At 26.9% G+C, this 20,591-nt stretch overlaps 4 protein-coding genes and 2 non-coding genes across 6 annotated transcripts; 3 read left to right on the forward strand and 3 right to left on the reverse strand.

Moving 5' to 3' along the window:
• The first annotated feature begins 643 nt into the window (after positions 1–643).
• Positions 644–716, forward strand: TRNAK-UUU (transfer RNA lysine (anticodon UUU)). The gene has a single exon. It is a non-coding gene; the product is annotated as a tRNA-Lys (tRNA).
• Positions 717–1,520: 804 nt separating this feature from the next.
• Positions 1,521–3,466, reverse strand: Rpi (Ribose-5-phosphate isomerase). Its single transcript, XM_029320876.2, has 6 exons — positions 3,267–3,466; positions 3,131–3,191; positions 2,346–2,461; positions 2,103–2,236; positions 1,891–2,032; positions 1,521–1,811 (listed from the first exon to the last, which is right to left on the reverse strand). The coding sequence occupies exons 1-6, from the start codon at positions 3,393–3,395 to the stop codon at positions 1,605–1,607; spliced, it is 789 nt and encodes a 262-aa protein (XP_029176709.1). The 5' UTR covers positions 3,396–3,466; the 3' UTR covers positions 1,521–1,604.
• A 549-nt stretch (positions 3,467–4,015) lies between these two features.
• On the reverse strand, positions 4,016–14,994 carry LOC114944804 (E3 ubiquitin-protein ligase KCMF1). The gene is made up of 8 exons (XM_029320846.2): positions 14,750–14,994; positions 12,526–12,693; positions 11,996–12,135; positions 11,647–11,843; positions 11,012–11,204; positions 9,369–9,586; positions 8,618–9,086; positions 4,016–8,125 (listed from the first exon to the last, which is right to left on the reverse strand). The coding sequence occupies exons 1-8, from the start codon at positions 14,763–14,765 to the stop codon at positions 7,949–7,951; spliced, it is 1,578 nt and encodes a 525-aa protein (XP_029176679.1). The 5' UTR covers positions 14,766–14,994; the 3' UTR covers positions 4,016–7,948.
• Positions 14,995–15,410: 416 nt separating this feature from the next.
• Positions 15,411–17,934, forward strand: Dhpr (dihydropteridine reductase). The gene is made up of 5 exons (XM_029320847.2): positions 15,411–15,654; positions 16,790–16,873; positions 16,951–17,197; positions 17,270–17,462; positions 17,541–17,934. The coding sequence occupies exons 1-5, from the start codon at positions 15,565–15,567 to the stop codon at positions 17,638–17,640; spliced, it is 714 nt and encodes a 237-aa protein (XP_029176680.2). The 5' UTR covers positions 15,411–15,564; the 3' UTR covers positions 17,641–17,934.
• A 671-nt stretch (positions 17,935–18,605) lies between these two features.
• TRNAK-UUU (transfer RNA lysine (anticodon UUU)) lies at positions 18,606–18,678 on the forward strand. Its single transcript has one exon. It is a non-coding gene; the product is annotated as a tRNA-Lys (tRNA).
• A 248-nt stretch (positions 18,679–18,926) lies between these two features.
• On the reverse strand, positions 18,927–20,211 carry ATPsynE (ATP synthase, subunit E). Its single transcript, XM_029320852.2, has 3 exons — positions 20,127–20,211; positions 19,515–19,671; positions 18,927–19,150 (listed from the first exon to the last, which is right to left on the reverse strand). Exons 1-3 carry the CDS (start codon positions 20,178–20,180, stop codon positions 19,101–19,103), a joined length of 261 nt encoding a protein of 86 aa, XP_029176685.1. The 5' UTR covers positions 20,181–20,211; the 3' UTR covers positions 18,927–19,100.
• Positions 20,212–20,591: the final 380 nt, after the last annotated feature.

Below are 20,591 nucleotides of genomic sequence, written 5' to 3' on the forward strand. Positions count from 1 at the left end.
TATTGAATATATATAAGTATAGCTGTCTCACATAAAGGAGCAAATAAATACATATATTTATAGCAGTCTGCATTATATGTTAAATACTCACAAGACCATTCTCAAAACGTTTACTGATAACCATTATTGAAATAGTGAATTAAAAATACTATGCAATTTTAAACAAAAATATTAATCTTTTAAATAAAATATTAAATTTTTTACTTCTCAGAGAAAATTAATTTTTTTTCAATTTTAGATAATTAAAATAAATATAAATAGCAAAATTTTAAAAACAATTTCTGATTTCAAAAACTAGAAATTTATAATTTAATAAAACAAAAATTGTGCTATTAATTTTTGTTAAATTTAGTTTTACGTAAAAAAAACAGAATATGAAAAATATTTAACCGTGTATATCATTAATATAAAAAATATCAATGAAAACATATATATGTATATATAATATTATTTTTTTTTAAATTTTATATTATCAATTATTATTATACATTATGGCATAATATATATCATTTAGAGAGTTCAATATTAGTTATCATGGTTTTATGCATATATATATGTGTATCTATATACATATATATTTTTTATCTATAACTAATTGTAAGCGAAATAGCAATACAATATTGACGACACAGTTATCTAATTCGCCCGGATAGCTCAGTCGGTAGAGCATCAGACTTTTAATCTGAGGGTCCAGGGTTCGAGTCCCTGTTCGGGCGATTTTTTTTGTTTGCGATTCGTAATTTATATATATACATACACACACACACACAACTATTTACTTTCTTCCTCTGCAATATTTAATATTTTTTGTAGATGTTTTACATATAATAATACTTAATAAGATAATATATTAAAATTTATTTCTCTTTGCTTAATCCATCATAACACAATTAGCATATCTTAGTTTTTCATCTATTCAATTTAATGTTTCAAAAATTTTATATATATATATATATATATATATATATATAAACTAAGAGATAATTTAAAGAAATATATATATATATAAAATATATAAACTATACGAAAAAAAATAAATCTTTCTTTTTTACATCTCTCATAAAATGCATTATTTTTCTTTAAATATATAAAATTAGAAATGTATTTTGTAAAAATATATATGTATTTTTATTTGAAGCTTTTCATTTTATAATTACATGTTATACTTTGAGGCGAGTCTTTTTTATATATTTCATACATAACAATGTTTGCTTATTTTACTGCTACAAAACATATTTTTAAGAATATTGAGCAGTTTATTTTGAAGACATAAGTTTTAATTAATTATAAAAATAATTACAATTTATTTATACAACAGTAAAGAAAAATATTACAAAATTAAATAATTATATATATAAAATTATATAATTATTATGTATCTTTATATAAATTATATATATAAACAATTCAAAGGAACATAAAAATAGGAATATAAAAAAGTGACAATATAAAATAATGCATAATAAACTGAAAATTAATATTCGAAAGAAAAGTTAATCAAAAGCTTTGCTGATATAATATTATCTATAAGATTCTTTATATTTGATATATGTAGATATATTATTTCCCAATGATAGAAAATGTAATTTGCACACTGATATGTATTAAGTCTTTTGAATATTTAAACTTTGTTCCTTTACACTACCATCTGGCATACCAAAAAAAGCTTTTTCAGCCATATTTATAAATAGACCAGTTTCTACAACTCCAGGTATTAGCAATATTTCCTCATTAATTTTATTCCAATTAGTTAAATCTTGCGGAAAGTGCCAGTCCAAAATAAAATTACCATTATCAGTTATTACTGGACCCTGTAAATAAAATATATAAGTTACCTATATATTATTTATGTTCATTTAATGATAATTTAAATAATGAAAATATGCTTACAGCTTTGGCCAGAGCCATTCTAATTTTTGCAGTCCCTCCATATATTCTTTCAATTCTCTGCTGAATCGGCACATATGCCATAGGAACTACTTCAATAGGAATTCCTTTTTTATACTGCTCGCCAAATTTTTGTGAATTTTTTCTGAAATGTTAAATATGTAAAGAAATTATATAATGTCTGGAGTTAATATTAAAGTAAAGATTATACTTACGTATAGTCTGCTATGACAAGAAACTGTTGAGCACAAGAAGCAACAATCTTTTCTTGCAATAAACATGCTCCACCACCTTTGATGAGATTCAATTCGGCATCAACTTCATCTGCTCCATCGATTGCACAGTCTACCTGCAATCATATTAAAATCATGTATATAAATATATAGTAAAATATATAACAAGTTAAATATATAGTATAATAAAAAATATAATGTATAAAAAGAACATTTCAGAATTACCTTTGGATAAGTTTCCAAGTCACCTAAAGTTAGATGATTATCTAATATAAGTTGACGAGCTTGAAATGATGTAGGAATACAGACTACATTGAGTCCTTCTTCTTTGACACGTTCAGCTGAAAGCAGAAATCTTGTAAGCACATTTGCGAAATCTATTAAATTTACAAAATAATTAAGTGTAATATATATATTATTAAAATATTTTACTAAAAGAATAAAATATTATTACAAATTATATGGGAAACTCAATCTAACAAGTAATTTTATGCAATAAGAATAAAATGATGTAATAAGAATAAAAAAATATGTTGACGTTGATTGATGAAAAGGTCAAATGTTAATTTAGCCATTTGCATTTCAATAAAACAATTCAGAGAATAATGCATAAAATATACTGTAATATCAGAGTTTAAATTTTAAAATTAAATTAAGTTAAAAGTAGGAAAATAATCTTCTATCACAGCTATGAACCAACGCATCACAATATACGTTATTAATCATTTATTTTAAAAATTATTTTATATTAAGAAAATGGATTTTTCCTGTATACATGTTTTTCTTTATAAGGACATCATATATTGATGCACAGAAAATTTGATATTTAATTATGAAAAAATGCTCTTTTATATACAGTTTTACTGACAACTAAATGTTTTCTTAAAACTGTTTGATAACTACCGATTGAATATTTGTAATGTTCCAAATGTATATTATATTATTCTCGAATAAAATAATTTCCAAATAATTAATATGAAATAAATAAAAAAGAAACGTCATCACATTACCAAGTCTATGAACGGCATAAACTACAGTAGATCCGCTACCGATTCCGACCACAGTATTATTCTGAAAAAGGTTGGAATATTAATATAACCTCACTTGAACAGTTATATATAAATCTTTTTAAATAAATCAGCTTGCCTGGACATATTCGTTCACAGCTTTGTAAGCCGCAATTTTCTTAGCACTTTCGAGCGGACCCATCTTTAATAAACTTCTCGGTATACCATGCCATAATCTGGCGGCTATTTGAATGGGCGAATGAACCATGTAAACTGATGTGAACACAAATGTCCATTAAATTATCTCTATTATCTCATATAAGCACTTATAAGCACAATAATAATAAAGAGTGATGGCTATAAAAGCGCATCATATTTTTTTATATTATATTATTATTATTATTATACGAATTATGTGCAAACCTGCATGCATAAGTATTCGATTATTATTAAATCGATTGTTCAAAGTATCGAGAAAAATTGTTCTTTAAAAAAAATCGATTTTTGAAATTTGTATTTATTTGCGAATGGATTTTTCTAAATAATTTTGAGATTTCATGAAGACATATATATAAAGTAGAACGTATATATAATTAATGATAAGAAAATATTGCAAAAGAAATTGTTAATTGTTTCAATAAAAAATATATAAATTATTAATATAGATAAATAAATATTTTCCGTAGTATTTGTTTTATTTTCCTTACTGTTCATTTTTGTAATAGTATATTAATTTCAATTTTTTATACTCAGGTTCTAATTGTTATAAACAAACACAAAAATTCCTAATTTCTGGATATTGAGATTTTCTCTCATATTCTATACATACTCTGATAATAAAAATACATATATTGCGCTATAACATAAATATATACGTCAAATAACTCATTTCAACAAAAAGGATATGTGTATTATATAAGAACTATGTGTTCTCACGTTTATATTTATATATAATATATAATTATTGCGAATGAGCATGAGTTAAATTCGCTTTATCTCCACTCATACACATTGACAACGCAATATTACAACGCCGACACGACATTCCCTTCATTATTTTAAAGCGATTGATAATTGTCTAATATATTACAATCAGGCATCCCATGTTGAGCCATCAATAAGATATACACAAATCTTAAGATTACTATAGATTATTAATTATTGATTTTATAACATTAGAAAAGAAACATATATTAATAATAAAGAATGTAAAACAAACATTATATTAAATTTAAAGATTTGACAAAGGATTTTAGATTTTGTTTTAATATTCTCTTTATAAGCTCTCTACTTTCTTTTGAATTCCATCACATATCTATTGTATTATCATCTACACATATACAACTGTATTATTTCAAATTTACTTCGACACGTGCGTAAACATAATATATTGTATGATGTATACTCATAAACGATATGCTATCACAAGCATCATCTGTCTCTTACGTATATGTTATTGTATAAATATGATTATAATTGGTTATTATGCATAATTATCAATACAAAAATAATTATAAATTTCATTAATTCAAATCGGCAATCTTACAATCTTACATAAATAAGATTCATAAAATTATATAATTTTATATTTTATATATATATATAGTTATTAGATCAAATATATCAAGTATTATTAGTTATATCGCATGTATATTATATAATTGTCATAACTGCCAAATTCAATCAAATTTATAGTAATAACATATATATATATTTATAAATATATAATCCATTTATATGACAATGGTACATAATAAAGGAAAGAAAATATAATTAGGAAAAAATGCTGAAATAGCTTTTATAAAATCTAAACTTTTTAAACATTATTTTATGTAATATATATAAGAGAGACCACAATTTCTCGAATATAAATAAAATACGCAATGTGTCACATTTGAATTTAATAAAAAAAAAAAAAGGAATTTAATGTCTATTAAATGGAAAATATTAATCACTCTGAAAATAAACTAAAAATAAAATAAAATTAATTTGGAGTTTTTTCTATTTCTGAATACAGAGACTTCCACAGTTTAGACATGAATTGTTAAGAAAATTCAATTAGAATTGATTCGGTCAAAAATATAATAATATAATAAATCCGCTCAAATATTCGCTATTTGATAATTTTACGTATGCATATGTTTATTAATTAAGATTAGCTCAGTACAGTATTAACTTCATTGGAGCATCATGCGCAAGATTTTCGCAATGCAGACACATCCATCTCTTAAAGAGGGTAGTCGATCTCTCTCATTAATTTCTCAGGCATCCTGCATTAAGGCAATTCAGTGCATCCCGTTTAATTTGTTTCGGATCTATTTCTTCGTAAACTGCAACTAATTACACAGCATGAAGTACAGGAGTGTGAATAGCTATCCGAAATAACACTCGTTTAAAGTGTACACACATGTCGAATATAGATAAAGAGATAAGCAAAACATTCAGGAAGATTAGAATACATCAAAGAAACGGTAATTAAAAAGTTAAACATGTGTTCCTTGCATACACAATTTGTCTTCCTAATTTTTTTTAAATTTTTAGTTTCGAAGTTTCTCAATATCTCGCGCACAGAAAATAAGATGATCAAGCTCTGAAGTTCACACTATCATAATATAGATTCACACACTAAATATTTTAACTCTTTTTTTTACGGATCTCTACACGATGCGTGTATATATAATTTTTGCACATTTTTTTATAAAATGTTACACGCTTTGCAGAACCACCACATCTTACTGATACACGCTCACACGGGATATTAGGCGAAAGATATAATTTAAAAATTAACAAAATTAATGACAGGACAGAAAATTATGTATGCGACAATGAGCATGCAAGAAAAAGGGCAGTAAAATATGAGAAAGCAATAAAAATTTGAGGAAAACAAATAATGCTTATGTATACAAATATTTTCGAAATCTACTCTGATTGTGAGTAAAAATTTTACAAATGCATCACATGCATACTTTGATAGAATATATTACCGATGTCTCTTTGTTGTGTTGAAAAAATAAAAGAAACAAATATATTTATATGAAAAATATTATATATATACTTGTGAGATTATGCTTCTCTTGCTTTCAAAAAACTTTGAAAAAAAATTAAAAAATGTTTTTCCATTACCGCGATTGATTCACAATAAAACATTTTATTCTATGCTTCTTAAATATGTATTAGATATATATCCCAAGTATAGCTTTAAGAGAAAACAATTATTTTTTAAATATTACAATTATATTTTTTAATGCCTTAAAATGGAGTATTTAATTTTAAAAGAAACTTTATTCCACAACTATATCGAATTATGATGTACAATTACATAATTTACAATAATCCGAAAAACAATGATCTCTAATAAAGCATTTAATTAAATATTAATAAAACATTTAATACCGTTTAATAAGAGCGCCAAAGGCTAAACTATCTCGAGATATTAATTTATAAAATTACCGTAAGATAATAATTTATGACAAATAAATGTAATCTCTCTCCACTTTATGACATCATCTTCTTATGCCTTGTATAATTGCCAAGGGATGGTCCGCGATTTATTAAACAAATTTAATTCGATTAAACATCTGTTTAATTAAGACAGTCTAGTATATAAAATTTTATCAGCATATCTTTATCCATTTTTTTTCGTAAACTTTTCGCTTTTTTGACATGTACAAAGTGCTGCAACAAGTAAATTTTATTTAAAACAAATTGAGAAATAACGGAAATTTATAATTTAAGCTACAAATAATAATTGTAGACTATATATATAAATAATATTTTCTTATACATTATACCAATGATTTATTGATTGTAAAGCATACAGAGGAGTCTCTCTCTATTATAACGAGGTTTAAATCTATGTAGTCATCTGAAAAATATGCAGTAACATTGTTCTGCATTGTTATACCATTCGTGACAATTCATTTATTTATCTCTACAATAGTTTTGTGTATTAATCTTTCACTATTAGTGCGCCGGAGAAGTTATCTGAAGATTAGTTTTTAACAATTTAAAAGCGTTAATATTACGGACCAACCCAGGCGTTCATATATTTTTACTTGAAAAAGAGAATGCATATCGTGTTTTAAAGTACATAGCACATTAGCAGTCGATCGTTCGATAGAATTTATGCCGCGTATATAAATTAACAAAGTTGTTAGCATTTTTTCTTATATTGTAACAGCAAACATATATAATGTACATAATGTAATTTTGAAAAATTTCATTCCTGTACATATTCGTCTAGATTTGCTAGGTCACAATACATATTCTCGTGTATTCATCCCTATTCTTTCGATACTTTGATAACTGAATAGTGAACGCTAATGTCGCTGTCTTCGTAAGGTCTTTCTTTTTACAGCACGTTTATTCGTCAACACCTGCTCTCCAACGGGAATAAGAGATAACGCCGTATCATGTAGTAGAATGTCAGTGTGGAAGAACGTGGCAAGATTCGTTCGAAGAATAATATCCACGAACGAATTATATATATTCCAAGAATGACTGCAAGAAGTGAGTTATGTACATTATTATTCCACAGATATGCCACAATGGCCAGCACAAATCAGTTCTTGCCCTTATTCCATGTCACATAACAACAAAGATGGCGAGATTAAAGTTCGGAAAAGTAGTAATAGTAGCAGGGCACAAGAGGATGAGGATGAGGAGAAAAAGGAGAAAGAAGGGAGGAGAGGGCGTTTCGAATAATTATTAATATATATTATAATAATAACAATGATGAGGTGTTCTAAACAGTGCTAGGACTAGTGCTAGAGGGTCCTGTGTGAGGAATCAGGATGGGTGGGTATACAGGCTAAGAAGGGGTTAGTGTGGGGGTGGTGGCTCCGTAGATTGGTTTCTTCCATCTACAGCCCTAACCGGCTTCCTACGCGAAGAACCTACTCCACCTCTGACATAAGCAGGCGCCGGAGCTGCTATCGGTTCCCTGATAGTTCCAGTACCAGTATTCCTAATTGGTGGCGGCAGTGGTGGCTGCAGTACCTACATTACACGAAATTCTATAAGGACTCGACGTTACTATTTGTGTATCACATTGTGATTTTCTATTGTATTGTATTAGTTATTGTTTTGACATACTATATCTAGAACTAGATATAGCATGCCAATGAAATAAGAGGAACATTCTATGGCCAGCATTATATATATATATATATATATATATATATATATATATATATATATAACAAATCTTAAATAGGTAATTATTAGAAAGATAAATATTAGATATAGCTACATCAAGTTCCAAATATATCATATATATATTACTTTCATTCTTCATACATTTTTTAATAAATTAAAACAGAATTAACTGAAAGATATAAAGTATGGGAAAGATAAATATTAGATATAGCTACATTGAGTTCCCAATATATTACATATATTACTTTCATTCTTCATACATTTTTTAATAAATTAAAACAGTAAATATTTTAAGCTGTACATATATTAAATGCCAGAAAAATGAATGCTTACCAATGGAGGCTGTGGAGGTAACAGAGAACTTTGTATCAATGTTTGAACTATAGTTGAATTTTGCGTTGCAATGCTATTAGGATTCAGGGGTAAGCCCTGATTTTGCAGACTTGAGCCCATGCTACTAGTTGTTGTAGTAGCAGCAGCAGCAGCCTGCAGAATATGTGATTCTTTTTGTTGCACAGATGTTGTCATGTGTTTACTTGTAGCTTGTTCCCTCTTTGCTTCCTGAGCTAAACTTGATTTCTTCGTGGGGACAATGGAAGTATTGGCATTTGGTGTTTCAGGGCTGGTCGTGGCAGTAGTCGCATTTGATGCCGGCGTTTGCACAGTACATTGCTGTTGCATCAACTCTGGCAATGTTTGGGAAAGCGTTGCAACAATAAGTTCACGTGCAAAAAGACTCCTATTTGCACTCTCGCGTTCAATACTTTGCAATTGTGAATCAGACAGCGTAGTCGTAATGCATCTACACAAATGTGAAAAAGAACAGTGTAATTATCAAGTATAACAATAACCAAATTTTACAATACTTATTAACAGCAATTTGCTAAATATATACATATATTTTTTGCTGTTTATGGGTATATTTAATTTTACATACTTATTTAAAATTATTTATAAATTAATATAGATATTAAATAACATTTAGTAATATTAGTGTAATAGATAGTAAAACATTATATTGTATTACAACTTGGAAACATAGATGTGTATTTAAAAATATAAATATAAAAAGAGGAAAACATACCTGGGTAACAGGAACATAATGTTCTGTGAATTAATAGAAGATATACCAGGTGGATTGGCCGCATTAGTCGCATTATTATTACTACTGGTATTTGATGCCCCCATAGCAGTAGAATGACCACCGGTACCACCACTAGCACCTCCACTGCCACCACTCACGGAACCAATCACTTGTGTCTGTCTTCTACTAGGTAATCGCTCGAGTTGTTGTCTAGCAGCCTAAAGAAGTAATATTTTATTTAATTTTGTTGCTTAATTTGTAAAAAGTTATTAATTCTTCCACTATAAAGAATATTGGACAAATATAAAAAAGTGATTTTTATCTCTGAAGGCTGATCTCTTTTTTTTCTTGCATAAAAAAACAAGGGCTCATTAGAATATAAATAATAATTATACAGAAAATTCATCAAACATAGATAAAAATTATGAAAAAAATTATATATATATATATATATATATATATATTTTTTATATATCATAAACTTAAATTCTTACATAAAAGTATTTGAACTTAAATTCTTTACATAATCTTAAGGTAAACGTTTCGACTTACTTCTTGGTGGCTTCTTGAAAATTACACTATTGTTAGAACATGTATTGATAGTTTGCTCGTCATGATCGCTATTTTTAATATACCGTATTAATTAATTTAGTTTATGTGGGGATAGTTTGTATTATTATACTAAGGAAGACTAAGTAAGTCAAAACGTTTACCTTAAGATTATGTAAAGAATTTAAGTTCAAATTTTAATTTTATGTAAGAATTTAAGTTCATGATTTATAAATAAATTTGAATTTATTATATCACACCTATTCGTTTGCTCGTAAGTTGGTCTTGTATTATTTTTATTTATTGCATTATACACACACACACACACACATATATATATATTATATATAAATTATATATAATTATATATATGTAGAATATATCTAAATCACATTAACTAATACAATCACACGCATTAATCATCAATATCTTACCGTAATGGAAAATGTAGATTGCCAAAAATTATTAAATTATTAATGCACTATTATATTTCGCTTATTATTGTCAAAATTATTTCTCATTCTTGTTTAGATTAGTTCAATCAAAGTTGAAGTAAAAATTAATCAGAATTCTTAACAGTTTATGATTATAGCCTGTTATAATTTTGTTTTTTCTATTTTTCTTTATTTGCCCTGCCTATTTATAAACATCTACTCTCGCATTTAGAACAATACTTGATAGAAATAATATCATATCAATGGAAAAATTTAAATTGACAATAAGTACATATGAAGGAATAAGTTCTATATATTCTGAATATGATTGTGAGAGCAATTATCAAAATTATTTTTTATCGCGGTTGATTTAATACTTCATAATTTCTGTTAATTTTCTTTTATGTTTAATGTTTTCTTGTTTTTTGTGATAAACATTTATAACTATTAAAATGCACAGCTCTAAGTCCTAATATGTTTTAATGTTTGATTATGATGCATTCTATTACGAATTTAATAATCAAGCTTAATGCATTCAATCCAAAAGACACAATATTAGATATAAAGGATATGTATGATGTAAATTGTATATATTTGAATAAATATTGTAAAAACATGCATATTAATTTTTGTTATGATAAAAAATAAATTTGTTTATACCCGGACTTGTTGTCGTTCTAATTGCAATTGCATTTGTAATTGCTGTAGTTGCGAAGGTGCCGATGAACTTTGTCCACTTCCACCTCCGCTTCTACGTACTCCTGACAATTGGGACAGCAATTCCGCAATTGGATCTATACCTTCCCGATTACTCGGGCTCAATCCTCCAGATGAACTGAAATGCATATTGGACCTGCAGGTCCAATGATAGTCGAATGAACATTATCTAAGATGTGGTGATGATAAAATAATGATAAAAACTATACTTGCTAATCATATAGTAGCTTGTTAAATTTTTATCAAAGAAAAAATATTTAAAGTTAATTACACAATTGCATTTTCAAACAACATACGATATTTAAAAAACTGGAATAGTTTGTATATAAAAATTCGTAAAGAAGATCTAATAACAATTATTATAAAAACTTGTAAAACAAAATTATAAATTATAAGAGTTTTTACAAATAATAATCATAATGATGAGCAGTAATCACATGAAATTTTATCCTAATTTATAATTTACTATAGTACTATTTGATAAAAATATTCGATAAATATACTGATATAATAAATTAAACATATTGATAAATAAATCACAATTATTTAAAAATATATCCGTAATGTTTATTACATACCGACGTGCGCGCGGTGCTCCAACAGCTCTAGACGGATGAGGTATCCGTCTAACTCCATGCCTACTTGCAGATGGTTCATCCAGGAAGGAGATCAGGTCCCTTGGTCCGCTACGATGCTCTAGTGTCAAGTGGCCAGCAAAATCATCAGTTACATGATTAGGATCTCCACCTGGCACTGCTGCACATACTGGACAAACCTGTGATAAAAGTGCACAAGTTTTATTATACTTACATATAATCTTGTATATAATTATTACAATCGTTCATAAATATTATATAATAAAATATTTGTATTTCTCTTTAAAAATATATAAATGCACGTACTTTAAGTAAAGATATATATACATACAACTTCAAACGAAGTATCAGGATGCTCAGCAGCAACATGCTCTTGTAATGTAGCTTCAGTAAAACCCATTTTCGCACAATAAGGACAAGTTAAAGATTGAGGCTGCTCCACACTCACTCCTTCACCACCATAGTATAATTCTATTTGAAAGTCGTTTAAAAATAAATTAAATGTTTGATAATTAAAAATTGATAATTGCCTCCCATTTCTCTATATAAATTGCTTGAAAAACTTGAGGCAGAATGTTTTTATATTTACAAATCTCAATATTCTTAAAGTAAAATTAATGAGCAAAGTTAAAATAATTACATAAATAAATTTTATTTAATTACATTACTAAAAAAACTTCTATTATTTTTCGTTTTTCCATTATTTAATCAATTATTAACATTTAATATATTTATTGAAATAATCTTTCTTAATTTGCTAATATATGTGTATAGAAATATGGAATAATACTTGTAAAATATTCATTAAATTGAATAAATTTATTCAATAAATTTAATATTATATCTTGATAAATGCCTTACCATAATCAACTCTAGTAAGTATGCATTGCATAGGATGATCTGTGAGGTGACGTGTGGTACTAGCACCTCCTTCAAAGCAGCTGGCACATAGATCATAATCGTAGCATACAAGGCACTTGTATCTACGACCTCGAAAATTTCCCTTCAAGCAGGAATCACAGCTTACCCCTAAAATAAATATATTAAATTAATACATAGAAAAGTACTGCATAAAATATATCATATAAAGTTTCACAATTTTAAAATATTACTTTATTTTTAATTTATCATTACATTCAATATTTTTTATAAACTTATTTATTTTTACAAATTTATTGTTATATATAATATATATAATATATATATATATATATATATAAAAAATTCTAATTTCTATTATTTTTTATAATAATAAATAAAAAATATAATAATAGCATGTAAAGTTATAAAGTATGTCATAAAAATTTGTTAATTTTGTATTTCACTTTAAAAGCTAATGAGAAATTTTAGTAGAAAAAATCAATGCCAAATAATTTTTTTAAAAATCTGCGTTAAAATCTATATACAGTATTAGAATTTCTATCACATATTATAAAACTTAATGTATTACAATGTATTTATATGTGTAAACTACTATTGCTTTATTAATATATAATATTACGTATTTTTAGTTCAGCAGTATGTATAGTAAATAATAAATAATAATAATTTTAAACTGCCTTTGAAAGAGGCAGAATGTATGTGTGTATGTGTAACAAGAAATATATGCGAATAAACGAGACAAAGGATTAAAAGAGAAAGTTAATGTAACATTTGGATATACTAATCAATAAAATTATTTATAAATAATATCTTCAAGAAAAATTTCTGTGGCTATTTCTACAACTTAAATATTTGAGATTATATGTGTATTTTGAGTAATTTTATATTATACTATTATAATAAAAATAAATTATATTTAACATTCTTAACAAAGTTTATTCTAATCGTATGCAACTTGAGAACACTTTTAACTTTTCAATCAAGAATTAAAAGTCAGATGACTATAAAACTATAAATAGCAATGTGTAGCAAAGCGAGTCATAGTCTTGTAACAATGGAAAACAAGATTTCAGACATACACACACACACACACACATATATATATATATATGCTTAATTGTGATAAATACACATGTGAATATAACTAATTCACATTTTATAAAATGGTATAAAATAATTGTTACAAATATTCACATTTATTCACAATAGCGACTAAAATCTATATATATGTGTAATATATATGATCTGATTTATAAAAAATGCTCTACATAAAATTAATGATACATCATAAATGTTAAAATTCCTAAGTTTCTAGTTCAATTTGATTTATCATCTTTATATATATCAGATATGATAATTATATAACAAATATAACACATACATTGTACCTTTCAAAGTACGAGTTCTTACATTATTTACACTTTAGATCTTTACACGTATTTGTTTCCATATTATAAACGTAATATAGAAAATATAATTCCAGATTTACATTATAATCCCAAAGGCCAGAAATTTAAAAGCATCGTGACTTATATAGGGGCATTATTTTTATGACACACATTAACCAGCAATGTTACGATGTCAAGAAAATAACAGACAAGGAGTCCTCACAAAGGCATGTTTCGCTACATAAAACTTTTATCAACCACTTGTACAAGTAGTCTGACGCGAGGCAACTGCGAAAACATTGAAAAAAGCTTGCAATATGTTCTGCAAGGGAAAAATTCATCATCATCAACAGCAGGAAAAGGGCTGGAGGTGTTACTGAAAAGAGGACTCGACCGAGGCGAAAGAACTGTGTGACAGCTGACGAAACGCGTCGCTCGAGGATCGAAGGACAAGTTGGGGTGAACGAATATCGGACGTCGTCGCGAATTTTGCGAGATCATCCGGGGAAAAATGTCGTAGAAATTCGCAGAAATTCGCGACAGAAATTTTCATAGTCCGCGTGCTGCCATCTGGCCTCTGACATTAGGTCCGCTCTTGGCTATTTGGGAGCTCGCGGGACGTGTCCTACGTGTTCGAGAAGGAACGTCCCCGTGGCTCGATCCGCGATACCGTCCGCCCGGGACTCCCGGTGAAACATGCCCGGACACGTTTCCGGAGATATAATCCGCAAAACGAGACGGTCCCGCGTATTTTCCGCGGGCCCCGTCCGCCCGCGGGCTGAGTCAGAGAGCGCACGGAGCTCTCACGTACGTACCTTCATGTCGACTCATTTTCCGTTTAAAATCTCATATACGCCGAAATGGTCCGCGAGCCCCTCGCGATCGTACGCTCTGCGAAACGCGACCGCTCTCCAGCTGTCACTGCGCGTATACTCAGCGTCGTACAATTACGGCGGACACGGAGAAAACATCAATCGTCAAACAAAAAATTTCTCGTTAGAATATCCAGCGTAAAACCTAACCCAACTAGGCTGACGAACGTGACGTCACGTTAGACCGACCTACCTACCTACCCTTGCCCAAGACGCATATGCGCGCGCAGCCTACTGCGCAGCTTGCCGCCATTTTGGCGGGAAATTCGAAATTACAATTCGTATATTTTTCGAAATGTTCAATCTTCGAATATATTTATACAGGTTTCACAACTGTCATCTCTGTCGATGAGCAATCTTTATTTATTTTTATCACGTTTCTACCGAAATTATCATTCGATCGCTTTTCACAAAATATAAATTTTATATATAAAATATATTATTATATTATTATTATTATATTATATATTATATGATTATTATTACATATATAATAATAATAATAATAATAATAATAATAATACAATATTATTATTATTATTATTATTGTATTATTTTATATATAAAATATTCAGATGACAATCTATAAATGCACAGTTCATGGAAATATCTGGTAATCTAGCAGTCTAGCTATCACTTTTTGCGACAGCTGCTCCGTGAGCGTTCGTGTCATTTTGTCATCAGTCGCAGAATTTTGGGGGTTCGGATTCGGATTATCAGATCTCGCGAAATCGTATCACACACACATTTATCGAACAATGGCCACTGTACTCGGACGTGTAATTATATACGGAGGCAAAGGTGCCCACGGATCGGTTTGCGTATCGCAATTTAAAGCGCAAAATTGGGTGAGTAACAAAATTCACGAATGTTTTAATAGTCTCGTATTAATCTTGAATTAATCGCGTGATTATGTCTTATCGGTAGACGTTTTATAAATACACTTCAATATTCTATATTAAATAATATTACAAAAATGAAAATATATACATTATTAAATAATATGATCAACGTCAAATAAACTGAAACAAAGCTGCACAGAAGTCATATATCATTTTTATCCTCAATAATAATATAAATAATGGCTTGATAAGTGCACATTTTAGTCTTTCTCGTCATAAAACATTTACAATAAAGATAGAACTAATTTTTTTCTATGTTGTATTAATTGTGTGATGTTTATAAGCCAATGTGTGTATGAATGATATATCATATGATTTAATGAAATAATTCTAAATGAAATAAACTCTTCTCAATTTTCCCATGATTTGATTAACTTTTAATAACATTAGATATTTTGCATAATAATACAAAATTCAAATATGGTAGCTAGACTTTTTCAATTTAATATATATATCTGAACAAAATTGATATATTAATAAGCATTCTATATATGTGTAATTGCTGTGATATATTATATTATAATAATAATACTGATATTTCTTAATATAATTATTAATTTTATTATTAGAGATAATTAGAGATAATATCTTAATATAATTAGAGATTTTAATTAAATGTTATATATATACTTCTGTAATGTATCTTTTTCTTAAATATATGCAAAAAAGTACATACCTATATCTAGAAGATATGGAGGTCATAAGATAAAAACTTTGTGTACCAAGGTTACTGTATATTAAATAAGACCTTTCACAGCCACTCCTTCTACAGATTGTTACTGTAATGATAATGAATATACATTTAGATAAATCACTTATTTTATGCTTAAAGCACAATTATTACATACTAATTATTTTCATAAAAGTGTCATTTATATCATTTTATTTATGTTATTATTAAATAAAATTACTCAATATATTTGAATTAAATTGGATAATTAATAAAATTTTTTTATATCACATTAATCACATTTGTAAGAAAAATATATTTTATACTGTATAATAATATTTCTTATAAAAAAATATTTCTTATAATAATTCTAATATTAGTTTCTGATATTATATTGTGTTATAATTTTAGTGGGTTGGCTCTATTGATATGAAACCAAATGAACAGGCTGATGCAAATGTACTTGTAAATCCTGATAATGATTGGCAGCAACAGGTAATTTTTTATTGTATATATGCAATCTTATATCATTAATATATTAAAATAATAGACATTATTTTTTTATTGTGTAGCAAACAGAAATTCTGACCCAGATTAAAACTACTCTGAAAGATGAAAAAGTTGATGGAATTATTTGCGTAGCTGGAGGATGGGCTGGTGGCAATGCAGCACATAAAGATTTTATAAAGAATAGTGATTTAATGTGGAAACAAAGTATTTGGAGTTCCACTATAGCCGCTAGCATTGCAACTCAATATTTGAAAGAGGGAGGATTCCTTTCATTAACTGGTGCAAAGGCAGCATTGGGAGAAACACCAGGTCTTTTGCTAAATAATATAGCATATATAGTCTTTTTACATTTTACACTAAAAATCAATTTTATTTGACCAGGTATGATTGGCTATGGTATGGCAAAAGCAGCAGTTCATCAGTTGACAAAGTCTCTAGCAGCTAAAGATAGCGGTCTTCCTTCCAATAGTTTGGTAGCTTGTATCCTTCCAGTTACTTTGGATACACCAATGAATAGAAAATGGATGCCAAAAGCTGATACCTCTACATGGACTCCACTTGAGTTTGTATCAAAGTAAGATAAAACTTTCTCACATCAAAAAAATAGATATCTTGTGTAATTTGAAATTTATAAACTTATCTTTGTCTGCAGTCTGTTTTGGAAATGGTCTCAAAATCAAGATCGGCCTACTAATGGTTCTCTCCTGCAACTCGTTACTAAAGACAATAAAACAGAGCTGACTGTTGCTTAAAGATGTCGAACAAATAAAATTCGTGGGAACAAGAATCTCAAAGCATTTATGACAATACATATAATAATACATATATCTCGCTGTCTATTGTTGCATAAAGAATCACATATATGTTCAGAGGCAAGTCCTCCTAAACACATCCTTATTTTTATATCAAAAATTAATGTAATTTCTTATTATCTACAAGTGTTTACTTCAGGATTATATATTTTTGTATATTGTTATAATGTTGTATAGATAATTTTTTTAAACAAATAATTGTTTACATAATATACATCCTTATTTTATATGTTATCAATGTGATATGTAAATATATGTATACTATATTGAATATGGCAAAAGAAAAAAGAAAAAAAAAGAATAGTTAATGCATCACATATTTTTATATAGATTTATTTTCCTATTTATGTACATAAATGTAAATTTAATAGAAATAGAAAGATAATATAATTGATAATTATCTTGATAACAGAACAATTTATGAGTAAATTGTAAAATATATAATAATATAATATTACTTAAATTTTATATGATACTCTGATTGTAAAATATAATATTGCTTATATGTTATTTATCTAGAATATGAAAAACTATATATTCTCAAATTTGCTAAATACAAATAGTAATTAGCTAAATTATAAAAAGAAAAACTAAGAATATATATATTGTTTCAATATCTAAATAGTATTGGTAATATTATTGTACAAAATTTTGATTTATTTTATTTTAATTTTTCTTTAGAATCTATATAAAAATATTAATGTATATATAATTTTAAATAATAATTTTTTAGAAATCTTATAAAATATTGCAATCATAAATTGTATATTTAGAAAATAATTTTTATATCATTAAAAAAATTAAAATATATCTATTTTCAATAAAAAAAAAGAAAAAAATTGTTAATATTACAAATAAAGTGTGTGTCCAGAGTAAGTAATACATTTAACAAATGTCAGATAGCAGCCCGGATAGCTCAGCCGGTAGAGCATCAGACTTTTAATCTGAGGGTCCAGGGTTCGAGTCCCTGTTCGGGCGTTTTTTTTTGTACGAAAGAATATATATGTATACATGATAAACGTTGCTTATTATATTTTATATATATATATATATATATATATAATTAAAGCATGTTATTTGTAATACAATTCTATTTTTTCTTCTCTAATAATAGATATATTTTAAGTTTTTTTAATGATATAGAGATTATTTCTTTTCAATATATATAATTTATAATGATTGCAATATTTTACAAGATTTCTAAAAAATAATACACAAGTATGTAATTCATTAGATATACATTATTTTCATAATTTTTATTTATACTTTTATACAATGTAGAGTTTACCACCTATAATTGTGTGATAAAATGATGTCGGAGCAATATGTCGACTAGTTTTATAGATACATAAATCAATCAACATTTTATGAATATATATATACTGTCTAACAAATTAAGTTCATGTTGCTTTGGGTGGATTGAACATTTCATCAAACATTTTTTGTTCCGCTAAAAAGAAAAAATTATATTTATAACATTTATAAGCCATCTTCATAATATAGCTATTTGAACATAAGCTATATTTATAACATATTATAAAGTACAGTATATTTACACAATATATCCTAAAATCAGATCCTTTTTTAATTAATACACATTTTGCAAATATAAAATTAATATCTGAATAAAGCTTTGCATAAAATACTTTCAATCATAATTATTCTCGAAAATAAAAATTAATTCTTACAAAGAAACTTAAGACATTTTGATAGTGTAGAACATTCTATATAATATTTTTAATGTAACTTTATTATATATTATATATTAGATGTATATTTTACATATTAGATCTACATAATTAGATGTATTTTACCTATTAAAGCTCGTTTTCTTTCCTCCGCTAGTTGGGCATCGCGAACAGGTTTAAGCTTCAACTCCTCTTCTCTACGAGCATTTTCTCTTCTACTTAATCTACGCTGATGATACGCACCATAAACGATTCCAGTAAGAAGCAAACTCCAGCGGCAAAACTATAAATTAAAATATACACTTGTTAATACATTAAATAACTAAATAAAGGTAACAAAATTTTATGAAAAACATTAGATATAATATTAATAAAAGTTTCATATAATTTTATATATTTCAACAAATTTTCATGTAGACACTTCAAGTTTATTTCAGAGGTTAGAAAATTAATGATTACTAGATAAATTTTACTTTAATTAATATCGGAGCTACAAATTGCTGTGACAACATTAAAATCACTATTATCATTTTTTATACATATTTATCATTTTTATATATTTTTATAAAACGACAGAAAAATTATGTAATGAAATCAATGTTTGGTAGAGGCAGAAGGTACCGAGATTTCATTAGGATAATCACAAATAAAAAATATACCTTATCGTAAAATAAAATATATGAAGATACAGAGTAATATATACGATAACGGAATATTTCGAAAAATTGTCTGTCTTACTTTAATAAAAGGAGAAACCCGCAGAGGTCTCGGATTCAGTTCGGCGGTCGACATCTTGTTCGCGGATAACGATCACTTGACGTATTCGTAAGTCTGCTTCTGCTCATGTCAGCGAAAACACGCGGATATTTCGATTGCAAGCGGAATTAATTACGATTGCACGTCGAATTGAATAATTTGAACTGATTGTAAGTAACGACAATTATCAACGATGAAAATATATATTTAAACAAAATATAATATTCACGAAATTATTCTTAGATATATAAAAAAACTAATTATAACCATAATATTTCCTTTTATGAAATAAATGTGATATTTTCTAGAATCTTTTATTATTTATTATTTATCTTCTATTAATTTATATAAAATATGATTATTTTTCTTCAACTTTTCTTTCATGCACAAAATTCGTGTCGTACTTTTGTTATTAATACAGTATCTTATTTTTGGAGAATAATTATA

The sequence above is a fragment of the Nylanderia fulva genome, unplaced genomic scaffold (genome assembly GCF_048542155.1).
Source record: "Nylanderia fulva isolate GAGA-0341 unplaced genomic scaffold, ASM4854215v1 Scaffold13, whole genome shotgun sequence".
Lineage (NCBI taxonomy): Eukaryota > Metazoa > Arthropoda > Insecta > Hymenoptera > Formicidae > Nylanderia > Nylanderia fulva.

Bases quoted from the DNA above. Each gene is read 5' to 3' on its own strand.
- LOC114944804 (XM_029320846.2), bottom strand. The intron at 9,587-11,011 runs GTATAAACAAAT...TTACTTCTTTAG, and splicing joins TAGAACGACAACAAGTCCGG to GCTGCTAGACAACAACTCGA. The intron at 8,126-8,617 runs GTAAGCATTCAT...CGTGTAATGTAG, and splicing joins TACCTCCACAGCCTCCATTG to GTACTGCAGCCACCACTGCC.
- ATPsynE (XM_029320852.2), bottom strand. From the start codon at position 20,180: ATGTCGACCGCCGAACTGAATCCGAGACCTCTGCGGGTTTCTCCTTTT. The intron at 19,672-20,126 runs GTAAGACAGACA...TTTAATTTATAG, and splicing joins GGGTTTCTCCTTTTATTAAA to TTTTGCCGCTGGAGTTTGCT. The intron at 19,151-19,514 runs GTAAAATACATC...TTTTCTTTTTAG, and splicing joins AAGAAAACGAGCTTTAATAG to CGGAACAAAAAATGTTTGAT.
- Dhpr (XM_029320847.2), top strand. From the start codon at position 15,565: ATGGCCACTGTACTCGGACGTGTAATTATATACGGAGGCAAAGGTGCC. The intron at 16,874-16,950 runs GTAATTTTTTAT...TTTATTGTGTAG, and splicing joins ATAATGATTGGCAGCAACAG to CAAACAGAAATTCTGACCCA. The intron at 17,198-17,269 runs GTCTTTTGCTAA...TTATTTGACCAG, and splicing joins AGCATTGGGAGAAACACCAG to GTATGATTGGCTATGGTATG.
- Rpi (XM_029320876.2), bottom strand. From the start codon at position 3,395: ATGGTTCATTCGCCCATTCAAATAGCCGCCAGATTATGGCATGGTATA. The intron at 2,033-2,102 runs GTAAGTATAATC...TTAACATTTCAG, and splicing joins CTTGTCATAGCAGACTATAC to AAAAAATTCACAAAAATTTG. The intron at 1,812-1,890 runs GTAAGCATATTT...TTTTATTTACAG, and splicing joins GAATGGCTCTGGCCAAAGCT to GGTCCAGTAATAACTGATAA.